This window comes from Globicephala melas, chromosome 17 (genome assembly GCF_963455315.2).
Source record: "Globicephala melas chromosome 17, mGloMel1.2, whole genome shotgun sequence".
In the NCBI taxonomy this organism is placed as follows: domain Eukaryota; kingdom Metazoa; phylum Chordata; class Mammalia; order Artiodactyla; family Delphinidae; genus Globicephala; species Globicephala melas.
In genome coordinates, this window is record NC_083330.1 from 20251244 (window position 1) to 20274943 (window position 23700).

Consider the following 23700-nt stretch of genomic DNA (forward strand, 5'->3'; position numbering starts at 1 on the left):
AGAAAAAGAAATTTATCCAGAAACATTACTCCTAGTTCAATATTCAGGGAAGATTTTTTTGAGAAATAAGCAATTAATAATGATACAGTTAGCATTTTTTTAATACTTATTTTGTGTTTTGCTCTGTGCTGACTGATTTTTATACATTATAACAAATCCATGAGGTGGGTATTATTAACTCCAGCTTTACGTATGATGAAACTGATATTTCCCAAGCTAGGCTTAAAGGAAAGATGGGAATTATACAGTGGAGAAAAGTTGTTCTAGATAAGAGAAAGAAACAGAGTGGTGTGTCTTATAGGAAGGAAGAGAGCATTAATGACTATTGCGTGTGTCTAAACAGTGGTGCACAAAATGTGGTTCTTGGACCAAAAGCTTTAGCATCACCTGGGAACTTAGAGATGTAAATTCTCAGGCCTTACTCTAAACCTACCAAGTCAGAAGTTCTAGGGATAGAGCCCAGCAATCTGTGGTTTAACAAGTCTTCCAGGTGGTTCTGGTGCCGTAAAATTTGAGAACACTGTACTTGAGAGTTAAATGCTAGGTAGGAAGTGAAGAAAGATGAGACCAGATTGGTAGACAAGGACCGGCTATTCTTGCCCTGTACAGAAGATTGAGCTTTTTCTTTATGTGATGGCAGTCACTGAAAGATTTTAAGTAGAGAAGTCAAATTTAAGTAGATCATATAAAGGATAAATTTGGAGGGAGTGGGGACTGGACAGGGAGACAATGAAGGGGCCCAGGAAGGAATTCTTGTAAGCCAAGTATCTAGAATAGATGCTCCATAAAAAAAACTACAGATGTTTGAGTCACTAACCTCTGCTTCCTCTTTACACGGGCTTAAAAAGCATGTGGTGTTTTCCTTAGAAGAGTCAGAGGGTTTCCAAACCCAAGTATAATAAAGCAATGGGAACCAAGCAAAACTGGTGTTCAGATCAGAGGCATGTCACTGAAGCCGATTTGCTTCGAAATTATATAATTTTGTAGAATAAATTGATAGTGATTTTCCAATCATTTTTTATTATTCAAAGGAAAATAAGCTACTCATTCAAAAACTTTTCTTTTAAACATAGTTTATGTGTAACTTATAAGATCATCATTTTAGTATGATAAAAATGCTAGGGGAAGTTAACTGTACTGTACTTTTATAGTATATATGACTATAGTATTATTTTGTCTTCTTCCTATTATTTTGAAACGTTTTAAAATAAAAATGTTTTATCATTTATCTGAAAATTGGGAAGTTCTATACCCTAATGTGCATTTAAGCATAACTACATTCATATCATAAAGTTTAACATGTGAATAGTATAGTTTTTATTTTCCATGAAGCAAAAGGATAATTGAAATATATACAGTGTGAATACAACAATATTATGAAATGCTATAATACTTTCATTATTATTAACATGTTAATAATTATTATTATTAACATGTAACATGTTGAAGAAATTTATTGATGAAAATGAAAACTGCTTTAGCATCTTTATTTGGGAATTTTATGTAATTTAGTATCCTTATTTTGGAATTTTATGTAATTTCCCTCAGTTCTAAGACATCCCTTTAATATATTTAATGTCATATGCTGTTTTCCTTCTTTCATAAAATTGTCTTCCTTTTTTCATAAGCATCTTACATTTTATGGCATTTTACAGTTGATGAAATGTGGTACTTGAAAATTATTCAATAGAATGTAGCCAACTCTTGCCCTTGACCCCAAATCCAACCTACAAGGTTTTCTAGAAAAAGTGGTTTCTCCATGTGAATACTCTTGACTCTGAAGCCTATTTATAAAATGAATGTCAAATTTATTTCAAAAACCCTCTTTAAGAATGAAAGTGACTTTTTACTTCTGACTTGTAGGAAACTTTATGGTGTACATAAGTTACCCTTTGATTCTTTTTTACGTGATTAAAAATTCGCCAAGTTCTATGGCTCCAAAGAGCCTACCTGTAATAAACAGCTTTCGCCTTCAAAACCACAAAACAGGTCTGAATTGCTGGAGCATTAGAGCTAATTGACTGCCTACTTCAAAGGAAGAACAAGAAAAGTGTGGGCAGTCACAGAAGCAGAGGCAGTGCCAGCAAATCCACCTCTGGAGGTTATGAGCTGTGGCTTGGAGGAGCCGTGCAAAGTTATGGCCTCAGAACTGCTGTTTGCGATTAAGTTGATGGGGAGAGTCTATCCCACAATCTCTCCCTGCTGCTGACACAGAGTCTTTGTTCACATTCAGATTTCTCAAACTGTTGCCAGGGTCAGGCTGAGGTCAGACACCACAGTGATGTATAGAAGAACTTGTCTGGGAATTCCTCTCACACTTAAGACACATACCAGAAACATGAAGAAGAGGATCCTGCAAAAACTGTCTGATGAGACGCAGATGATACTGTAGTTTTTCTTTTCGTACCTTCATAATCTTCGTTTTCTTCTCCTGACGCATAATGTTTTATGAACATGAGTTGGCGATAGCCCTTACAATTTTCTGTCCCCTCCAGATAAGGACATTCAGTAGCACTCTGATGCTTCATTTTCCAGCCCTGGGGGAGAGGTCCAGTAAATCTACTCCAAGAACTCTCGCATCCCTTCTGCCACGGGCCGTCCGTAGGTCGCGGGCCTGACTCTGGATGTCACGTCACGTGTGTGGACTTGGCGGGGACACAGCCTAATCTAGTCATGCTCTCAGCCTCCCAGCCTCCCAAACTGAGCCAGGCCGCTGTCCCCACCCAGCCTGGGCCCCTGCTGGGAGGAGGGAGCCTGGGTTTGATCAGTGATTATCACCGACAGGTGAAAGCAGGCTACAGCCAGGAGGAGGGTTGATTCTTCCTTCTTCAAGTACAATTTCCACATGTATTGAAAGGGAAGCTGCCCCCAAACCCTCCGATGACCCACTCCTCCCCAAGGACCTCCCCTCTGCTTTTGTGCAGTGGCAAAGTGCAAATATGGAATCAAGAGATTTGTATGGTGCCTTTGAGGACTTAACAGTCGAAACAAACTCTGGTTTCAAATGTATTAAGCGTCCTTGTTTTTCCCCTTAGTTTTTTTTGGAGTTTCCCCCATTGAGCCCAGAACTGGCCCCCCTCTGTTGTTTTCTGCTCTCATAGTTGTAGAGCATGGCTGGCAAGTGAGGCACTAAATAGCGATTTTTTCTTTTTTTTTTTGGTGCTCAGCTGCTACATATGACAGTGGATATTTCATTCTGCTGTCAGAACGTTATTAAAAAAACATGGGGTGTGGAGAGGGCCATGATTTCCCCTTTCAATCACTATAGCATTTGCAATGAAAATTTTATGCAGTGTGTAATTTTCAGTTAATGCTTGACACTTAAAATGTCCGGAGCTGCGTTTTGTACGGTTCTTGAAGGGTTAATTGTATCATGTTCTCTGCATAAAAGCTCTGCTTATCAAAAGCAAATAGAAGAGTGTATGCAAATGGGTGTCGATGACCTTTTGCCTTTCCAGGGTTAATTTATATGGTCATTAAAGATTTTATGAAATTGAGTAGCCTGGTGCTTCTAATCCCATTTTACCTTCTTCTCCTAATTTATGTAATTCCTACCTGAACAGGGAAATATGATTTTTATTTTTTGTGCTGCAATGAGAACAGCATGCCATGCTGTGGGGAGTTGTGAGTCTGGTTATCTGGCATTACTCAGATTGCTAAAAATTCATTAAAATGCGACATCAGCACAGTGAGAGACAAATGATCGCAGGATGAAAGAGAACAGTGGGCCTTTCACGGATTAGTGCTACACAGACCCAGCATAGAGGCTAACTGCATAAACAGATTAATCCACCAGCAGCGGCATAGCTAAGATTTACAGAATAATTAAATAGGGTTGAGTTACTATGAGGATTTCCATGTAATCTAGCTGGTGTGAAACCCGTGAATGAGGTGTGGGGTGATGTGGTTGTCATAGAAGTATACCTTTTTCTGTCCTATGCCCTGTATAGCTCCCCCTATAGAAAAAATAAAATAAAATCCCAGTGTAACTGAAGTTTTGAGATCTTACTCTGACAAATTCCAAAGAATTCCTCTGGGGTCTAAGGGCTGAAAGGCAGGAGTAACACCTGTCTTACATTTAACCCATCATTATCACATTATTGAACTAAGAAATTTTTCTGAGAATTTGGTTCATTCTGCCATTTATTCAAGTCCATGCAGCAGTGGGTTCATGTAGCTTAGAAGGTTCTACTATTGAAATTACAAAATTGCCTTACATCCATGTTTCAATCTTTTCTATCTTAAACTGTACTTCTTTGAAAAGATTTCTTTTTAATTTAGTACAGGCACATTTTCTCAGTGGATATAAAAGAAGTTGCTTGAGATTAAAAAATAACAAAACAAAACCTGCATTGGTATAGCCAGCAGGTTCTAATAGTGACTTTTAATAAATTCATGCTCTTTTTTGAGAATGAATGTCTGCAAATGATTCACAAATAACAAAGTTCTTAAATGGTCACATAGTTTATTTTCATGTGTGTTTTTCTAGGGTTTTCCATCCAACTGACTGGTCTGTCTTTCTTAACAGAAGAACAAAGTGAGGAGACAGAAGGAGCTATTAAACCTACAGCCGGGGCTGAGGATGATGAGAAAGACACAAGTGAAAGAGACAATAATGAAAGCAAAAACTCTAATAAAGACTCTGGTAAGATGCTAGAATCTTTCACCTTTCCTTCCCCCACCTCCATTCCCTGCAATCTGCTCTTCCTTCACTGCCCCCCCCCAAAGCTTATTAAAAGCTTTTATTCATTTTAAACTGTCTGAACATTCCCACTACTATTCATTGCATGTGCATTTTGCATGTGATTTCTATCAGTAGCCTCCCATTGACCTATTTTTAATCATAACCATCTGACAGAATAGATGTGGATAAGTTGAAGAATATTGCAGGACGACCAGCGAGATTATTTTTTAATCAAATCAGTTTGTGTGCTTGTAATTTTTTAAGCGCCTTTCATTAATCTTAGCTATACTTGTGATTCCTCTGATGGCATATTAATTTTTCATAAGCACAGGATTAGATATCACTTGAACTTTTTCATTCAATCACATGTGTTCCCCCCCTCCCCAAACCACATAACCTTAAAAATAAATGTTATTTTTCCTTGCTTTTTTACAACTTACACTCAGGAATTTGCCCTTTTTAAGGGCATCTATTTGAGGCATTTCAAACAAAATCCAGTGAAAAAGTTTACAGATGATTCAGCCTAAGAAGAGGAAATATCATTGAGAAGGGATTAGGTGCTGGGTAATTTTGATCTTCTAGAATAGACAAATCCCAGTAATGAAAGCTACTGTCTTTGAAAACAAACCTTCGTGTCATGACATTTACTTGTGCACAAACAAACCCTAGGCCAGCATCTGGTGTGGATACCTAAGGCTTTTTCTGTGTTTGATTTGGCAAATATATGACTTCATCCATGCTTTGTATGTATGAGATGGAAATCTATGGTCCCAATGAATATTACATTGGCTACTTTTGCTGCACGCTATACCTAGTTTTATTATGTTGGACTCATTGAAGCAGAAGAAGTGCTGAAACGGGTTCAAGCCTATTAGTTTCAGGTAGTCATCTATCTTTTCCTTGAATTCCAATGACAGCCGCATCTAAAGAAGCTTGTTTTCTCTGTGAAGACATTGGGTTGGGCAGAAAATATCATTTTCACTTGCAAGTTTATTTAAACCTGAATTATCCCATATTTGTGATTCAGTCTTTGCATATCTAAGTTTTCCATTCCCTTCAAAAATTATTTGAAGGGCCTCCCTGATACCCACCCCACACCGTTCAATGCTGAGTTTGTCTCCGGAGTCCAGTGAGAAGAGTGCCATTTAAATTTGGGTCTAGGATATAGTGGCTAACATATGATTCTAATTTGATTTAAACAAAGAAGATCTAAGGTTGGTTTTGAGCCTAAAGCAATGTAAAAAAAAAAAAAAAAAAAAAAGATGCCCTAGCTGTATATTAATACAGTTCCTGAGGTCACTGACAAGGAATTTGAAGTACCTTGTGATCAGTTAAGGTCAAGGGTAGTGCCATCTAAGCTTCATTTGAAAAGAACTGGCAATAGCAAGGAAGTCAGTTTAGGTCTAGGATGGACCTCATCAAGGCTAGCTGATGGACTGCTTCAGGGAGGGCAGGATTCTGCTACCTTCAGTGGTGATTTTCTCACAGTGGTGCCAAAAGAGATTGCAGACCATACACCCACCCAACCCCATTCTTCAGAAGAATGTGTAAAACACACAGGACATTGGTGTTCGTTGAGTGTTCACGTAATACATAGGAATGTGACATTGTGCTTGGCTTTAAGTAACTAATACCTTGTAAAGGATGCATTGTGGGAATCTCTTGAAAATGGCTCCAGTCTCACCAATGAGGCAAGAGTCTTACTTGGAACATACCACAGATGCAAGGGCTCTATCTCCACCAGCCCGGTTTACTGCTCTACATAAATAATGGGCTCAATCACTCCTTAACGGCCTGATGAGTTATTGTCTTTTCTTGGGCATCTAATTGTACCATCTAGACAGGACTCGGCATGTGAGAGGATACAGACCATTGGATAATGATAGTTTTCTAAAACACATTTTTATCCCTGCAGAAACGCCTCCCCAACTACATCTGTAGGGATAAAAATGGGCTTTCGTACCAACTCAGAGCAATTACTGAGATGCTAATATTTAGCCTTGAAACCTCTCAGACACCAAGACAGTTATTATTGACAACTAACATGAACTTTTAACAAAGTTTTCTGCTTTCTACATTGAATCTGATTAGGTGAAAAAATTATTACGTGGATTTTTTTCCTTGTAAGTATTTCTAATGACTGAATGAGCACTTATGTATATATTGGTTTTCTTCCTGATGTCAGTTATAAATGTCAAAAGTACTGGCAAATTTATAAGTTAATCACTATCTTAATGTGTTAGATGGGAAAACAGTGTGACCCCACTTTAACACAGAATTTTTTAGACAGGAAGGAATTAACACATGTTAGGAAGATGATGTTTGTATAAGCTGTTGTACTGTGTTGCTGACATTAATCTCTAGGACTAGAGCTTTCAAAATGAGACTTGGCAATATGCAAGTTATATTTGTTGAATATTCATTCATAATAGAAAAGCCTCCTAATGCCTCATTTATATTGTCATTTAAATCTAGTGCCACTTTAGATTAATTATAATCCAAATTATAGCTCTGTGCACTACAAGAATTAATATAGAGTTTATCCAGATTAATATATTTGCATTGAAAATGTAATATGTCTCTGCCACGGCTAAGGGGACCACTTTTTAATAAGGGAGTAAACATGAGGAAAGATGGAAATTAACCTTCATTATTGCAATTAAAATTATCCTTTCATTCTAGTCTCATTAGAAAAAATACTGTACTGGTAATTATAATTTAGGCTTATTTGGAGTTGAATACCATCTTCTGTTATATCCAAGTTTTATAGTATTCAAACTTTACCAGATACATTGATTCATAAATAATAACTCAGCATTTTGTTATTTTTTTCAAGATTTGCTTTGAGTACACATGTGTTATTGGATTTTCCTCACTTGTTTTTTTTTTTTCCCTCACTTGTTATGAATATAAACCATTTTACAACCTTCTGTATTTTAGGGATTGAAAATTTATTAAGTAGGCAGCATCTGAATTGAAATGAATTATGTCATTTTTATATTAGTAATCTCATGCAAGTTAAATAATCCCATAACTGACAGATAATCATTGGCTCATTTATTTGGCAGTCCTTATTTGTAATTAGGCTTCATGTTTTAGTTAAAAATGCATTAAAATTACATTTTTTTTGAGGATAGTGTGATGGCCTTAATAACACAAAATGAATTATGATCTCATTTCAAAATTTTGTCTAAGGTAACAAACTGTTTATTTCAAGTAAAGTTGTAAACATAAACTATGAATAATCAGACAACTTAAAACCTTCCTAAAATTAATTGGCCTTTACTTAATATAAGATATTTCTAAGATAAAACAATTCAGAGAAAGACCCCAGAGTTGATTTCCTATAATTTACCAGGGAGGCCATAATACCTGAGATGGTACCCCTTTGAGTAGAAGAGGCATGCATGCATAAAATATAATGTCCCTCATTTTTGCAAGTAATCCTGGTGACCTGTTTTATCTTCAAGAGTCTGTTTTTGTCATATGTTATTGCATCTTAGCATTCTCTGCTGTTGCTGCTGCTTCTTATCAGTGACACACATTTCTGGGGTGCCTAGCTTGAGTTAGGGGGTCTCGACTTTATTTATAACTTCTTCTCAGTTTAAAATAAGATGATCTTTAGGAAGTTCCTAGCTTACATTAAGATCATGGTTTAATTAACTAAGTTAATTAACAAAAAAATCTCGAAGCTGACCCATATATTGGGTGGAATACTATATCCAACAGTTATTTCGATGGCTATGAAATAGTGACCCTAAAATTTAACTCTTGATGCAGTGTGAATGTCCCTAAATTCAAAAGCAATTATATTCTTGATGATATTAATGTACATAAAAATAATATGGATTAATTATATCAAATATGTATACCAGTGTAAAGTCTTAGTAAAATGTTTCAAACCTTGAAATCAATGTTCTTTTGACCTTTATAGTACTACTATTAGAAGATATATGCTTATAAAAATAAGGCCACACTTATACATTGAATAGATTCAGAAGTTTCTGGAAGGTTTATTCTGTTTTTGATGTTCCTAAGGCCTGCAAGCAACAAGAGTTGTGGAAATTCTCATTTACCTTGTGTGTGACAGTCTTTGACACCATAGGGAACTGGACCAATTTATTATTTGGTCATGTCTGATTCTCTCATGTACACAAAAGAATGATAGGGGAATATGACATAGTATTATTTTCTTAAGGAAGCATATTCTTACTCACTATTGGGAAACTTTTGAAGAAAAATCTTCCAGTCTCACAGGAAAAAAGCAGCTGATAGACATTTGCTGACTTAAATGACAATCATTTTCTACAACTTGATCTGACACCTGAATCAGTAAATTTTATTTGCAAACTTTATATATCATATTGTTTTCTTAAGTGTTTATTTTTAACACTTTAAAAATGATAACACAAAATATATTCTGCTTTGAGAATTTTGCTTTAGATGAAAGACATCTTTTTGATACCAGAATTAATTATGAAATAAACATTCTTGTTTTTGACATATCTTTGGATATCAAATACTTGGATCTTGTTTAATAAATGTAATAAAATTCTTTAGTCTATCTCAGATTTAAGTTCATCCAAATTCGATAAATTGTTTTTTCAAATATCTAGAAAGAATCTAAATTTCTCTAAGGTATCTGTATATATAGGACAAATGTACCAATTCAAATAAAATCTAGTGTTTGTAAATCTAGAAATCAGTAGCAGTGCAATTGCTTTGGAAATGTAACACTAATTCTGTACCTACCGCAAACCCCAAGGGAATAAATTATTGTCATTATGTCATTTAAATTCTAGTTTAATTTTGGTCTCCTCAGAGTCAGATTTACTTTTAAATTTCTTTCAGAGTTTGGGATTCCTAAAATTATTTATATGGTACAAAACATGCATCTCCATCCAGGAGAGGAAAAGAATGTATTTTTTGGTTCATTTTTACTTTGTTTCCATAACATCCTTGACCTTATTTTTAAATTAAAACTGGGTTATTTTGCAATAAGGTATAATTTGTTCATTTATATGAACCGTATGTGGATTGAAAAAAAATCAAGATAAATCTTCATGCACAGCATACAATCAGATTACGCCTAGACTCTATATTTACGCGGGGTCTGATAGCAATCAATGGTTTAGCTTCATTGCATTTCAAGATGTATTTGCACCCAGTTGTCCAGTGATAGTGTCCTCACCCTGGAAATAATTTAGTTGCAAATTGACTGGAAGATGGTGAAAATTGAAAGTTAAAATTAGAAATACTCATAATAAACAGCAGAAAAAAGGTCAGATGATGCCGCGCTATGATGAGATTGGAATGGCTGGTAAATGAGGTTTTGTGTTTGTCGTGAGATGTATGTGACATGCCTACCCAATGTCACTGTAATATCCAGCCTCGCAGAGGAGATTATCGGGAAAATTGATGCTGGAAAGAATTTTCTGTTAGATTGGAAAATTAGAATCACACTCTCTCCTTTGATGTGTGTGAGGCTTCTATACATAATGTTGCTCATCTAGGCAAAATTTTAAACCGTCTTTTAACACCGAATATTCAGATTAACCTCATAAAACAATTGTCTTCTTGATTTGGACTACAATGTTATGTGCACAGCCAACTGCTGAAACATCTAAAGCAAAGAATAAATCACAAAAAACAGCAGTGGATATGTAATGTATAGTTTTAAAATCCTACATTCACCACGTAAAAACACGGTTTTCATTTGTGAATTACAACTAGTCAGCTCTTCTGAGAATTTTGAAATGTTTTCAGTGTCCCAGAATTTTAGAGAAGAGATAGGTAATTAAACATTAGCAAAAATAATTATTTTCTAACTTAGCATTTGCGAATGGGAGTAGATTTGCTTTAATGTGATAAAGCCGTACTGAGACACCAGAGAGCACGTGTTATTGATGAATCTTTCAAGGTCACCTACGGTTATCAAAATATGAGACAGGAGCACATTTTAAAATATATAAAGTCCACTTGGTTAGGGGACAAAAAGAAGTGTGATTTTTGTCTTTTGAGATTAGCATCATATAAAAGTGCTTTTCTTGTTCTTTGGTAATTCAGTGGATTTAGAGCCAGAGAGATTTGGAAAACATAATTTTTCTGATATCGACATTGTTTAGTCTTTTAAAATTGAAGTGTCCTATTCTTTTTTGGGAATCAGGAATAATCACACCAGAAAAGGAGCTAAAAGTCAGTGTGGCAGGGGGAACCCAGCCACTCCTGCTGGCAAAAGAAGAGGATGTGGCAACAAAAAGATCAAAACCTACAGAGGACAATAAATTCTGTCACGAGCAGGTAAATGTGTTTTCTTTTTCCCTGTACTGTGTAAATATGTTTTTATTATTATTATTATTATTGCCCTTGATAATTTTAGAGCCTCCAAACCATTCCATGCTGTTGAAATGTATGTAGACACTGATTGGCAAGGTAATTAACTCATGGTGTGACTTCTAATGCTCTGAAGTCATCAAAATCCATTAACTAATAGTGACCATGTTTATTCAATATTTTCCAGTTCTATCAGTGTCCTTATTGTAACTACAATAGTAGGGACCAAAGTCGTATCCAGATGCACGTTCTGTCACAGCACTCAGTGCAGCCGGTCATCTGCTGTCCCCTCTGCCAGGACGTCCTCAGCAACAAAATGCACCTCCAGCTGCATCTGACGCATTTGCACAGTGTGTCTCCGGATTGTGTGGAGAAGCTGCTTATGACAGTAAGGATACCAAATGTTGATGCATATGTGACATAATCTCTGTAAAGGTATCAACACAAAATCTGTAATTATTGTTTGATAGAAATTTATTTCTTCTGTGTAAGAGCATCAAGCTCTTACTGATTATGTGGTAGGAATCACAAGTAAAGGTGCCTTTGTTGTCTCTTGTGCTTTGGAATAAACCCCAAATATGATACAAGGCATAGCTTATTCAATAACACAGATTTTGCTGACTTCTTCTCATGCCTGTAATGTTAATCAAATGATTCATGTGGGTACCTTGAGTTTCATATTTTCTTGGCTATCATTTCTTGGTTACAAAAACTTTCAAACCATATTTCTTAAATGTTTTCAATTTTTGTTGGAGTATAGTTGATTTACAATGTTGTGTTAGTTTCAGGTGTACAGCAAAGTGAATCAGTTATACATATACACTTATGGATATACATATCCACTCTTTTTTAGATTCTTTTCCTATATAGGCAATTACAGAGTATTGAGTAGAGTTCCCTGTGCTATACAGTAGATCCTTATTAGTTATAAACCATATTTTTTAAAAAAAGAAAAGAAGAACACTGCATCACAATGGCATTGATCCGAAATTTGAAGGGAGAGCATTGGCCTGTAAGAGTCACAGAATGTCCCTGCTTTGGTTGGAAAGATGTAACTGGGATATGCTACTAACCAAGGACAGATGTGACGGAGTCTGTGATTTCTGGGGTACCTTTGCCATGAACACCTTTGGTTTTCACAGGTGCCTGTCCCTGATGTGATGATGCCCAACAGCTTGCTACTGCCAGCAGCCACCTCTGAGAAGTCAGAGCGGGACACACCTGCAGCCATCCCAGCCGAGGGGGCCGGGAAATATTCAGGTATGCCAGCATCGGACCAAGATCTGCACAAGACACACTCAGGGCCTTGCATCTGTGATGTTGGTCCAGCATTATTACTATCAAAGAATTTTTTTTTTTTTTAAATCACAGGGGAAAAAAAGTATGGCATTTCCAAAAGCCCTAGTTTCTAAGGCATATTTAATATCTAGTTATCTGTAAACTTCCCTTGGGGGACCTAAGTATCAATGACCAGGAATATTTTGTGTGTTCTAATGACTGAACATGCCGGTTATGGCCCTTGCTGTCACGCCGCTGGTAGCATACTATAATTACCTTTGACTTATCTTCTTCCCTATGCTGAAATTCCTTGAGGTCAGGGGTGATTTCTGATTCACCTTTATACCCCAGGGCCCAGTACAGTGCTTGCCATATAGTAGTTGCTCAAATAAATATTTCTTCAGCAACTCAATTAAGCAGAAACCTTTAGAAGCTCCTACTTAACAATATTCATTGGCGTTTGAACTGTAGACTTCCTTCCTATAAGCGATGTTTATGCTTTATTGACACAGGTGAAAGTCCAATGGATGACAAAAGCATGGCAGGTCTTGACGATTCAAAGGCTGGTGTGGAAGTAAAGAGTGAGGGGCAGAAACCAACTAAAGAACCCACAGAAGTGCCGGAATGGAATAAAAACAGCAGTAAGGATATGAAAATCTCCGACACACTGCAGGATCAATTAAGCGAACCCCAAAAACGGCAACCACTCTCTGTTTCGGACCGCCATGTTTACAAGTATCGCTGTAACCATTGTAGCTTGGCTTTTAAGACTATGCAGAAGCTTCAGATACATTCCCAGTATCATGCGATTCGGGCCGCTACGATGTGTAACCTGTGCCAGCGTAGTTTCCGTACATTCCAGGCTTTAAAAAAACACTTGGAAGCAGGCCACCCCGAACTGAGTGAAGCTGAACTTCAACAGCTGTATGCCTCCTTGCCCGTGAATGGTGAACTGTGGGCAGAGAGTGAAACTATGGCCCAGGATGACCAGGCCCTAGAGCAGGAAATGGAGAGGGAGTACGAGGCAGACCATGAGGGGAAGGCAAGTCCAGCAGGAAGTGACAGTAGCTCTATTCCGGATGACATGGGCTCTGAACCAAAGCGGACCTTACCTTTTAGAAAAGGGCCAAATTTCACGATGGAAAAATTCCTCGATCCATCTCGCCCATATAAATGTACAGTGTGTAAAGAGTCGTTCACCCAAAAGAACATTCTCTTGGTCCATTATAATTCAGTGTCTCACCTGCATAAGTTGAAAAAGGTTTTGCAAGAAGCTTCCAGCCCTGTTCCTCAAGAAACCAACAGCAGCACAGATAACAAGCCCTACAAGTGCAGCATCTGCAACGTTGCATACAGCCAAAGTTCGACCTTGGAAATCCACATGAGATCCGTGCTCCACCAGACAAAGGCAAGGGCTGCAAAGCTGGAGCCCAGCAGTCACGTGGCCGGTGGGCACGGCGTCGGAGCCAACGTTAATAGTCCCAGCCAAGGGATGCTAGATTCCATGAGTTTAGCAGCAGTAAGCAGCAAAGATGCCCACTTAGATGCCAAAGAATTAAATAAAAAGCAAACTCCGGAATTAATCTCTGCTCAACCTACGCATCACCCGCCGCAGTCACCAGCACAGCTTCAGCTGCAGCTGCAGCACGAGTTGCAACAGCAAGCTGCGTTCTTTCAGCCTCAGTTTCTCAACCCCGCCTTTCTGCCTCATTTTCCTATGACTCCGGAAGCGCTGCTGCAGTTTCAGCAGCCTCAGTTTCTCTTTCCATTCTACATCCCCGGGACGGAGTTCAGCTTGGGGCCAGATTTGGGCCTGCCGGGCTCTGCTGCCTTCGGGATGCATGGCATGACTGGAATGGCCGGGTCCTTGCTTGAAGACTTGAAGCAGCAGATTCAAACCCAACATCACGTTGGCCAAACTCAACTCCAGATACTTCAGCAACAAGCACAGCAGTACCAAGCCATACAGCCCCAGCTTCAGTCTCAAAAGCCGCCGCCACCGCCGCCGCCGCAGCAGCAGCAGGCCGGCAAATTATTAAAACAAGAGCAAACCGCCGCGGCCAGTGCCGACTGCCCCATCATGAAGGACATACCCTCTTACAAGGAGGCGGAAGAGGTTGCTGAAAAGCAAGACAAGCCAAAGCAAGAGCTCATTAGTGAAGGCGAAGGGCTCAAAGAAGGCAAAGATGGAAAGAAGCAAAAATCCTTGGAACCGTCCATCCCGCCGCCCCGAATCGCTTCAGGGGCCCGAGGAAATGCAGCCAAAGCGTTACTGGAAAACTTCGGTTTTGAGCTGGTCATTCAGTATAATGAGAACAGGCAGAAGGTACAGAAGAAGGGCAAGAGTGGGGAAGGGGAGAGTACCGAGAAGCTGGAATGTGGAACGTGTGGGAAGTTGTTCTCCAACGTCCTTATTCTAAAAAGCCACCAAGAACACGTACACGGCCAGTTTTTTCCATATGGAGCGCTAGAAAAATTTGCTCGTCAGTACAGGGAGGCCTACGATAAGCTTTATCCCATTTCGCCATCTTCCCCAGAAACACCCCCGCCCCCCCCCTCCGCCTCCACCGCTGCCTCCAGCCCCTCCGCAGGCTCCTTCCCTGGGGCCTGTGAAACTGCCAGGCGGGGTCTCCGCTCCGCTCCAAGCCCCACCGCCCACTCCCCCGCCGCCCCCACCGCCCCCACCTCCCCCACCGCCCCCACCTCCCCCTCCCCCATCTGCTCCCCCGCAGGTCCAGCTGCCCGTGTCCCTGGACCTTCCGCTCTTTCCTTCCATCATGATGCAGCCCGTGCAGCATCCTGCGCTTCCTCCCCAGCTCGCCCTGCAGCTGCCCCAGATGGACACTCTCTCGGCCGATCTCACTCAGCTCTGCCAGCAGCAGCTCGGATTAGATCCCAATTTCCTGAGGCATTCTCAGTTCAAACGCCCACGGACAAGAATTACAGACGACCAACTGAAAATCCTGAGGGCTTATTTTGACATCAATAATTCTCCGAGTGAAGAACAGATCCAAGAAATGGCGGAGAAGTCTGGCCTCTCTCAAAAGGTTATCAAGCACTGGTTTCGAAATACGCTTTTTAAGGAGCGGCAGAGGAATAAGGATTCGCCCTACAACTTCAGTAACCCTCCCATAACAGTTTTGGAAGATATCAGAATCGACCCCCAGCCCTCCTCTTTAGAACACTACAAATCTGATGCATCCTTCAGTAAAAGGTCGTCGAGAACCAGGTTTACGGACTACCAGCTTAGGGTTCTTCAAGACTTTTTTGACACAAACGCTTACCCAAAAGATGACGAAATAGAACAACTTTCTACCGTTCTCAATCTGCCTACCCGGGTTATTGTTGTATGGTTCCAGAATGCTCGTCAGAAGGCACGGAAGAGTTACGAGAATCAAGCAGAAGCTAAAGACAATGAGAAAAGAGAACTTACTAATGAGCGGTATATTCGAACGAGCAACATGCAGTACCAGTGTAAAAAGTGCAATGTGGTTTTCCCCAGGATCTTTGACTTGATTACGCATCAGAAAAAGCAGTGTTACAAGGACGAAGATGATGATGCCCAAGATGAAAGCCAAACCGAAGACTCCATGGACGCCACGGATCAGGTGGTGTATAAGCATTGCACAGCGTCTGGCCCAACGGAGGCACCCAAAAACGCTCCTGCCCCGGCGGCAAGTTCTGGCTCTGGGACTAGCACCCCGCTGATCCCGTCACCCAAACCGGAACCGGAGAAGACGTCTCCAAAACCCGAATATCCCGCAGAAAAGCCAAAGCAGAGTGACCCCTTGCCCCCTTCTCAAGGCGCCAAACCAGCGCTGCTCTCAGCATCCACTTCCTCAGACCCGCCGCCGGCCTCGGCCGCTCCGCCGCAGACACCAAAACAACCCCAGCTTATGGGAAGACCTCCCTCGGCCTCTCAAACCCCGGTCCCTTCCAGTCCGCTGCAGATTTCCATGACTTCTCTCCAGAACAGTCTACCTCCACAGTTACTACAGTACCAATGTGATCAGTGCACAGTTGCCTTCCCGACTCTGGAACTCTGGCAGGAACATCAGCACATGCACTTCCTGGCTGCTCAGAACCAATTCCTGCACTCCCCGTTCTTGGAACGGCCCATGGACATGCCCTACATGATATTCGACCCCAACAATCCACTGATGACTGGACAGCTGCTGAGTGGTTCTCTCACACAGATGCCCCCTCAGACCACTTCCTCCCACTCCACAGCCCAGGCCACAGCTGCTGCTTCCCTTAAAAGGAAACTGGATGATAAAGAAGACAATAACTGCAGTGAAAAGGAAGGCGGCAATAGCGGTGAAGACCAACACCGTGATAAACGCTTGAGAACCACCATCACCCCTGAACAACTGGAAATTCTCTATGAAAAATACTTATTGGATTCCAATCCTACCCGGAAAATGCTTGATCATATTGCACGTGAAGTGGGGCTCAAGAAAAGAGTCGTGCAAGTCTGGTTCCAGAACACACGAGCGCGAGAAAGGAAGGGCCAGTTCCGGGCAGTGGGTCCAGCCCAGTCTCATAAACGGTGTCCCTTTTGCCGAGCCCTGTTTAAGGCGAAGTCAGCCTTAGAAAGCCACATTCGCTCCCGGCACTGGAATGAAGGAAAGCAGGCAGGTTACAGCTTGCCACCAAGCCCTTTAATATCAACAGAAGATGGGGGAGAAAGCCCCCAGAAATACATTTATTTTGATTATCCATCTCTGCCATTAACTAAAATTGATCTCTCAAGTGAGAATGAATTGGCTTCTACAGTGTCAACACCTGTTAGCAAAACAGCAGAGCTGTCGCCGAAGAATCTTTTAAGCCCTTCTTCTTTCAAAGCAGAATGTCCTGAGGATGCAGAGAATTTAAACGCCCCTCCTGCTGAGGCTGGGTATGATCAAAATAAAACTGACTTTGATGAGACTTCGTCAATTAATACGGCGATCAGTGACGCCACCACCGGAGATGAGGGAAACGCGGAAATGGAAAGCACCACGGGAAGTTCTGGAGATGTGAAGCCAGCTCTATCTCCTAAAGAGCCGAAAACTCTCGACACTTTGCCAAAAACAGCAACCACACCCACCACGGAGGTCTGCGATGAAAAATTTCTCTTTTCTCTCACGAGTCCCTCAATATCTTTCAACGATAAAGACGGTGACCATGACCAAAGCTTTTATATCACGGATGACCCCGATGACAATGCTGACCGCAGTGAAACGTCCAGCATAGCTGACCCGAGTTCACCAAATCCATTTGGATCCAGCAATCCTTTCAAATCCAAAAGTAACGATCGACCAGGTCACAAGCGTTTCAGAACCCAGATGAGCAATCTTCAACTCAAGGTTCTCAAGGCTTGCTTTAGTGACTACCGAACTCCAACCATGCAAGAATGTGAAATGCTAGGGAATGAGATTGGTCTGCCCAAACGCGTGGTCCAGGTGTGGTTCCAGAATGCAAGGGCAAAGGAAAAGAAATTTAAAATTAACATAGGGAAGCCTTTCATGATCAATCAGAGTGGCACGGAAGGCACCAAACCAGAGTGTACCCTCTGTGGGGTGAAGTACTCCGCCCGCTTGTCCGTCAGAGATCATATTTTCTCCAAACAGCACATTTCAAAAGTGAGGGAGACCGTTGGGAGTCAGCTTGATCGGGAGAAAGATTACTTGGCTCCGACGACCGTTCGACAGCTGATGGCACAGCAGGAACTTGACCGTATAAAGAAAGCTTCAGATGTGCTGGGCTTAGCGGTACAGCAGCCAGGCATGATGGACAGCAGCTCCCTTCATGGCATCAGTCTGCCAGCAGCCTATCCAGGACTCCCCGGCCTCCCCCCAGTCCTTCTCCCTGGAATGAACGGTCCATCCTCCTTGCCTGGATTTCCACAAAATTCAAACAGTAAGTCATTTCAAGGAGAGTCTGTCTAATTAATTAATTAATATTAGGCAGCCAATGACATACAACCAAGAACAGGGTATGTTGGATCTCTTTTAATTTCAGTAAGTGAAACCATTATGTTATTTGAAATATATATTTTAGTGGCTATAGTTAATAACTTATAGAAATAAGCCAACCTGCACATATGCAGAAAAACAAAGACAAGGTAGATCAGAGTCTCAGAAATATATTATTTATATCATTATATCTTTATATTTTAGAAACATTCCTTTAATATACTCATTTCAAAACTGATTTCAAATGGCATTTCAGCACAGGCACGTGGCACAAAATTTGGTATACATATTAAGAAAGTGAAGCATTAAGTAATATATCCATTGGTTTCCTAATTTATGTAATTTCCAAGAGACACTGATTTTTTTTCTTTTGGCTTTGTACTTTTGGGGTTTCTTATCCCCCTTAAATGCCAGGAAGTTCAAAAGCTAAGGGCCCTCTAGCCACAGGAATTCCCCCGCATTACACCTAGGAGGTAATAAAGCATATATTTGTAAAGTTTAACTACTAAAAATATGACTTTTGTGATCATTTGTAACTTAGTATTGCTATATGATTTTGCTTTTAGTAGTATTCATTTTGTTACTTGTTATTTATGTAAATTTAGAACCTTAAAAATACATTTATATTACTCCATGCCTTTCCACCACCACCCCTAGCCTAGATTTATAATAAAGACAGACCAAAATGGTAAAACTGTTTGAGGCAATCCCCGATGAAGAATCCAATTCTGTGTTTATCAAGAGAAATGCAATTTGTATAGTTTAGGTTCTGTGAGTAAGTATAGGTATCCAATTATCTTAGGCTGAAAAAACTTGAAGATAGTGTGCTAGACATCCATGTAGCTACACATATAACACAAGTTGTATATTATCCAAAATGGAAAAAAAAATGCTTCTAGTTTCTTCTTTAAAGTAAGTTTTATTTTCCAAATTAACAGTACATTTTTAAAAATTTTTTACAAGGAAATTATGACATTCCAAAGAGACATCTAGAATGAACTAATTACATTTATCTAGAAAGTTTCCAAAAACACAAAAGGAAAGCTTTCTTTTCATTTTCCAAATTGGACTTTTACATAAATTTCAAACTTTTCAATTTCAATCTTCACTTATGGCGATTTACATTTTAATGTGACTCTGGAAGATATTCCCATTTTAACTTTTATTTTGGGAGACATGAAAACAATGATATCAAATGACCCTTTGGCTACTGATAGCTCGTCTGATTGGTTCCCTGTCCAGAATGACTTGTTGGCATTAGAGAGAAGCAGAATGAATCTGCACATATAAAAAGTTTTACCAAGAAAATTTCTGCGAGGTCCTTTCCTTTAACTATCACACCAGCTACCTTCCCCTGCCCGCCTATGAAGGTATTAGTCTTCTAGTCTCACTTTGTATATCACTGTAATTATTAATTGACATCTAGAAAAATGTCTTATGTAGAAAGACTCCTGTGATCAGTTACCTAAAATAGAGCTTTTCCACATAATGTCTAATGTGGAAAAATTCCATGAGCACTTATATATAAATTTTATAATTATGTAAAATAGAATAAAGTTTGATATTTACAATTGGCTAAGAACACTTGAAGTATCTGTGCCTTTAATGTATAAGTCAGCTTTGATTGAGGATCCTATGTAGTCACCCCACTAAGTGGTGGTCAGAACATCTTGTTTTTCTCTCCACTGGATCAGAAGGCCTTTGCTTGGACAACAGGTCCTTCCCTGACTACCCTTCTGGTTTGTCACTCTGAAACTGGTACCCTGAGGGCCTGTACAAGAGAAAGCCAGGAGGGAGGAGAGAGAAGATATTTATGAAATATTTCCTAAACTTTCTCCTCATTCTACACACCATAAATATAATTTACATCCTCCCCCTGAAATATAGGCCCTTTTTATAACTCTCAGAATTGTGGGAAGATGTTAGAGGCAGGCCCTCCTCAGAGAGCACTATTTTTAAACGCATCAGGTACTGAGGGCACCACGTATCTGCTGCTTCATTAAACCATGGACCAAAACAGACCGGAGAGTGTTATAAAGAGAAAAGGTCCAGGAACATACCTACTGGAATTTGCAATTTCTCTTGAATTAGTTCTTTGTTTGTGAAGGAGTTTAAACATTAGCACAGCAGAGTTATCAGCAGGATCCCATCTGAGAGCCTGAATTCCCACACTTCCAGCTCACATCTCTTTTAGGTTAATTGATCTGTGGTGGGTAAAGCTGAATATTTTAATCATCTCATGGAGTAGAGCTGTGGCTCTCCATCTTTCTATCAGCATCTTTCTACTGTATTATTTTTCATCAAACAAATATCTCCATTGCTCTATGGAAGAAATAGACAGACCAGCTAGGTGAAATAAAAGAAGAAAATTGCTTCATAAGTAAAATATGTCTGTATCTCTCCCATGCCCTGGGCTCTTGTAACAGTTTGTTATCTATATGAATAAACTTTGACCATATGATGTGTTCACCTTGGTCCCATTTTAATGGGATTTAGTTATGGAAAAGGCTTCATTTTAAAGACACCCCCATCCCTCTGAAGGTAGATTTCAAGGTTTTGTTCCTAAGAAAATCACTAAAAAGGGACTCCATTGAATGAGATATGCTGTAAAGTAAGTAATAAGTGTGATTCCGAAGGCTACACCCCAAAATTGACTTAATTGCAGTGTACATGTTCAGTTTTAGCATTTATCAACCTCTAAATTTCCTGATTTAAATACCCATTTTACTCCTTTTTTTGGTGGAATTCCTGTTCTGTTTTAGCAGCTTTAATTCTCATAAAACCTCCTTACCATACTTCCAAGAAATCTTCAAATTATTTAGTCTTTCAAGATCACAAAGAAAACCCTTTGAAGAGTAATATCCATCATGTGTGCCTGCTTTCTGAACAATGACTCAGCCCTGTGTTCAGTATCACTACTTACTATCATTCATGTTTGATAAAATAAATTATTTTATACTAAAAAATTTTTCCACAATTGTCTTTTTCTATCATGATCATATGCAAAAAGGGAAAGTGACAATAGAAAATCACATGCCTGTACACCTGGAAAAAGAAACCTTTAAATTTACATTTTATCCTTTAGGATGTTAGCTTCTTTTGGTTAGGAAAATAATTTGATTTTCTATTTTTAATGTATTTACTTTATTGTTTTAAGCAGTGTCTGATTTTTATATGTTCCATTAGTCTTTGGAAATACTGCCTAACCCAATTCCCTTAAATGGAACTTTAGAACATGGCTTTTGCATTTTTCTCATACTTCAGTGTAATTTACTAGCACTTTTGGGGGAAATCTAGATAAGAGTAGGTCTTTAATAATTTTAGCACAATTGTCTTTGGCCCATGTAATTAATTAGTTTTATTTTCCACCTCAATACTAAATTTTTCCTCTGGGACACCTAGATCAAAGCAACTTGGGGAAAAGACACTACCTCTGCGTTCATGGTGAGACAGGCATTTTCTTCTGAAAAGCATTACTTTGGGGAATAGGCAGCTGTTTCAGGAAAACAAAACCAAATAAAATGATGGTAAAAACTTTCATCTCTCTGTGAAATTTCAGAGAATTGGAGCAGGAGTTAGGGAACAGGAAAGAATGTAACTTTGTAGTTACCACCACTTATTTTGCATCCTGATTACTGTTCAGTTTTTCTCTTCTATATGTGGTTTTCATATATCAGTTGACTACTGAACTTTTGACTGCAAACTTCTACACGTTTATGTCTTTTATTAGTAGAGCCAATGTACATTATTCATTATCCTTAATCTGTATCTTTTTTCCTGAAACTTTTACTTAACAGCTGATTATTTAAGTCAGCTTATTCCTCAAGATGTTGCATTCTTAAAAACCTCTGGTAGTCTTTAACTACAGTAGTTAGGATTCCTATAGCAGTCTTCTAAAAATTTTCATTACTTCATTATATGACCTCTAGATAGGAATTTGTAGACCTCATCTGATGGGAAAGCCTGAGTCAACAGCTACTGATCTACTTGCTTTCTAACTACCACTGCTATTTTTTTGTCTTAGTTCCTTAAAATTTCTCTTGCCTTAAATTCTCACATCAGAGAGATAGGTGAGCCAGCAATTTCTTTAGATTTAGGGGGGAAAGAGCTTAGGTGGAAAGGGGTGCAATTATTGAGTACGAAGTCTAGATGTACTAGACCCAGAAATAAGGTAGGCTTTATGAGTCGGCAGAAGAAGCTGGCTACCAACATAATGTCATCCTGACAATGCAAGGAAGGACCTTCTGTCCTTAGTAAAACTTCTTCTGCTGGAATCACTCATGCCTGAAATTCTGTAAGTAGGTATTAATTCTTCTGACTTAATACATTATCCTCTGTTAAGTGGAAAGTAGCATAGAATATCATGAAATCAGAATATCATAGCAGAAGAAACCTCAAGTTATCGAATCTAGTATATATTGATCCTTTTCAAAAATAAGTGTATTTATATCTCTGGTCTTTTTCTTGCAAATAAAATTTTATAGAGAGGCAAGTAGAAAGCAGATCAAGATACCAGGCATCATAGTGTAGGAATAAAGGCAAGGGAGTTGTTGGTTTGGGCCCCCAAAAGCAACTCCATTGCTTCACAGTTTGGGGCTGTGTCTAAGTCCCATGGAATCCGAGAAGTCTATCATTATAATTTTTTATTTATTTTTTATTTTTTTGCGGTACGCGGGCCGCTCACCTCTGTGGCCTCTCCCATTGCGGAGCACAGGCTCCGGACGCGCAGGCTCAGCGGCCATGGCTCACGGGCCCAGCCGCTCCGCGGCATGTGGGATCCTCCCGGACCGGGGCACGAACCCGCGTCCCCTGCATCGGCAGGCAGACTCTCAACCACTGCGCCACCAGGGAAGCCCTATCATTCTAAATTGGATTAAAGATCCAGGAATTTACCGATTCATTCCTACCATACCCCTGCCAATCTTAAGCCATTTTCTTTTAAATTTATTTCGAATGTGTCATCCATTCTTCTGTAAAATGTAGATACTTGTTATCAGTTTCTCCTGGAAATACAATGTTATTATTTTCAAGGATTGTTTTTTTCATTTTTAATATTCCAACTGTTTAACATTTGAAATTGATTCAGTTAGACAGGAAGATGAATTTGAGTGGCAGCTATAAAATTTTAGTTGCCCCACCTCCATATCTACCATCGAGTTGTATATTTCTGTCTATCAAGTCACTTCACAGCTCTAGGACTCAATTTTCTTAAAAACATGGAATTTTTAGCATCTGTCCCTACTTACTATTGAGGATATTGGGAGACTATTCTCGAACATGATGGATATTCCTTAGAGATTATTACTAATACAACTACAGAAATTATTTCAAAGCAGATCAGGGAAGACTTGGGTGTGGAAAGGTTAAAAAGAAGAGCAGCCAGTAATAAGCTAGGCTAATTGACGGTAATATGATAATGATTGGGGTCAAGTTGAGAGTGATGTTGAG

The 23700-nt window shown here is 39.4% G+C and overlaps 1 protein-coding gene across 1 annotated transcript in view; it reads left to right on the forward strand.

Annotated features, from left to right (window-relative positions):
- Window positions 1–23700, forward strand: part of ZFHX4 (zinc finger homeobox 4) — a 181049-nt gene that overhangs the window by 151800 nt on the left and 5549 nt on the right. Inside the window, 6 exon segments of the mRNA XM_060287425.1 lie at window positions 4529–4645; window positions 10851–10984; window positions 11205–11405; window positions 12160–12277; window positions 12808–14843; window positions 14845–18196. Coding sequence (XP_060143408.1) covers window positions 4529–4645; window positions 10851–10984; window positions 11205–11405; window positions 12160–12277; window positions 12808–14843; window positions 14845–18196 — 5958 coding nt within the window.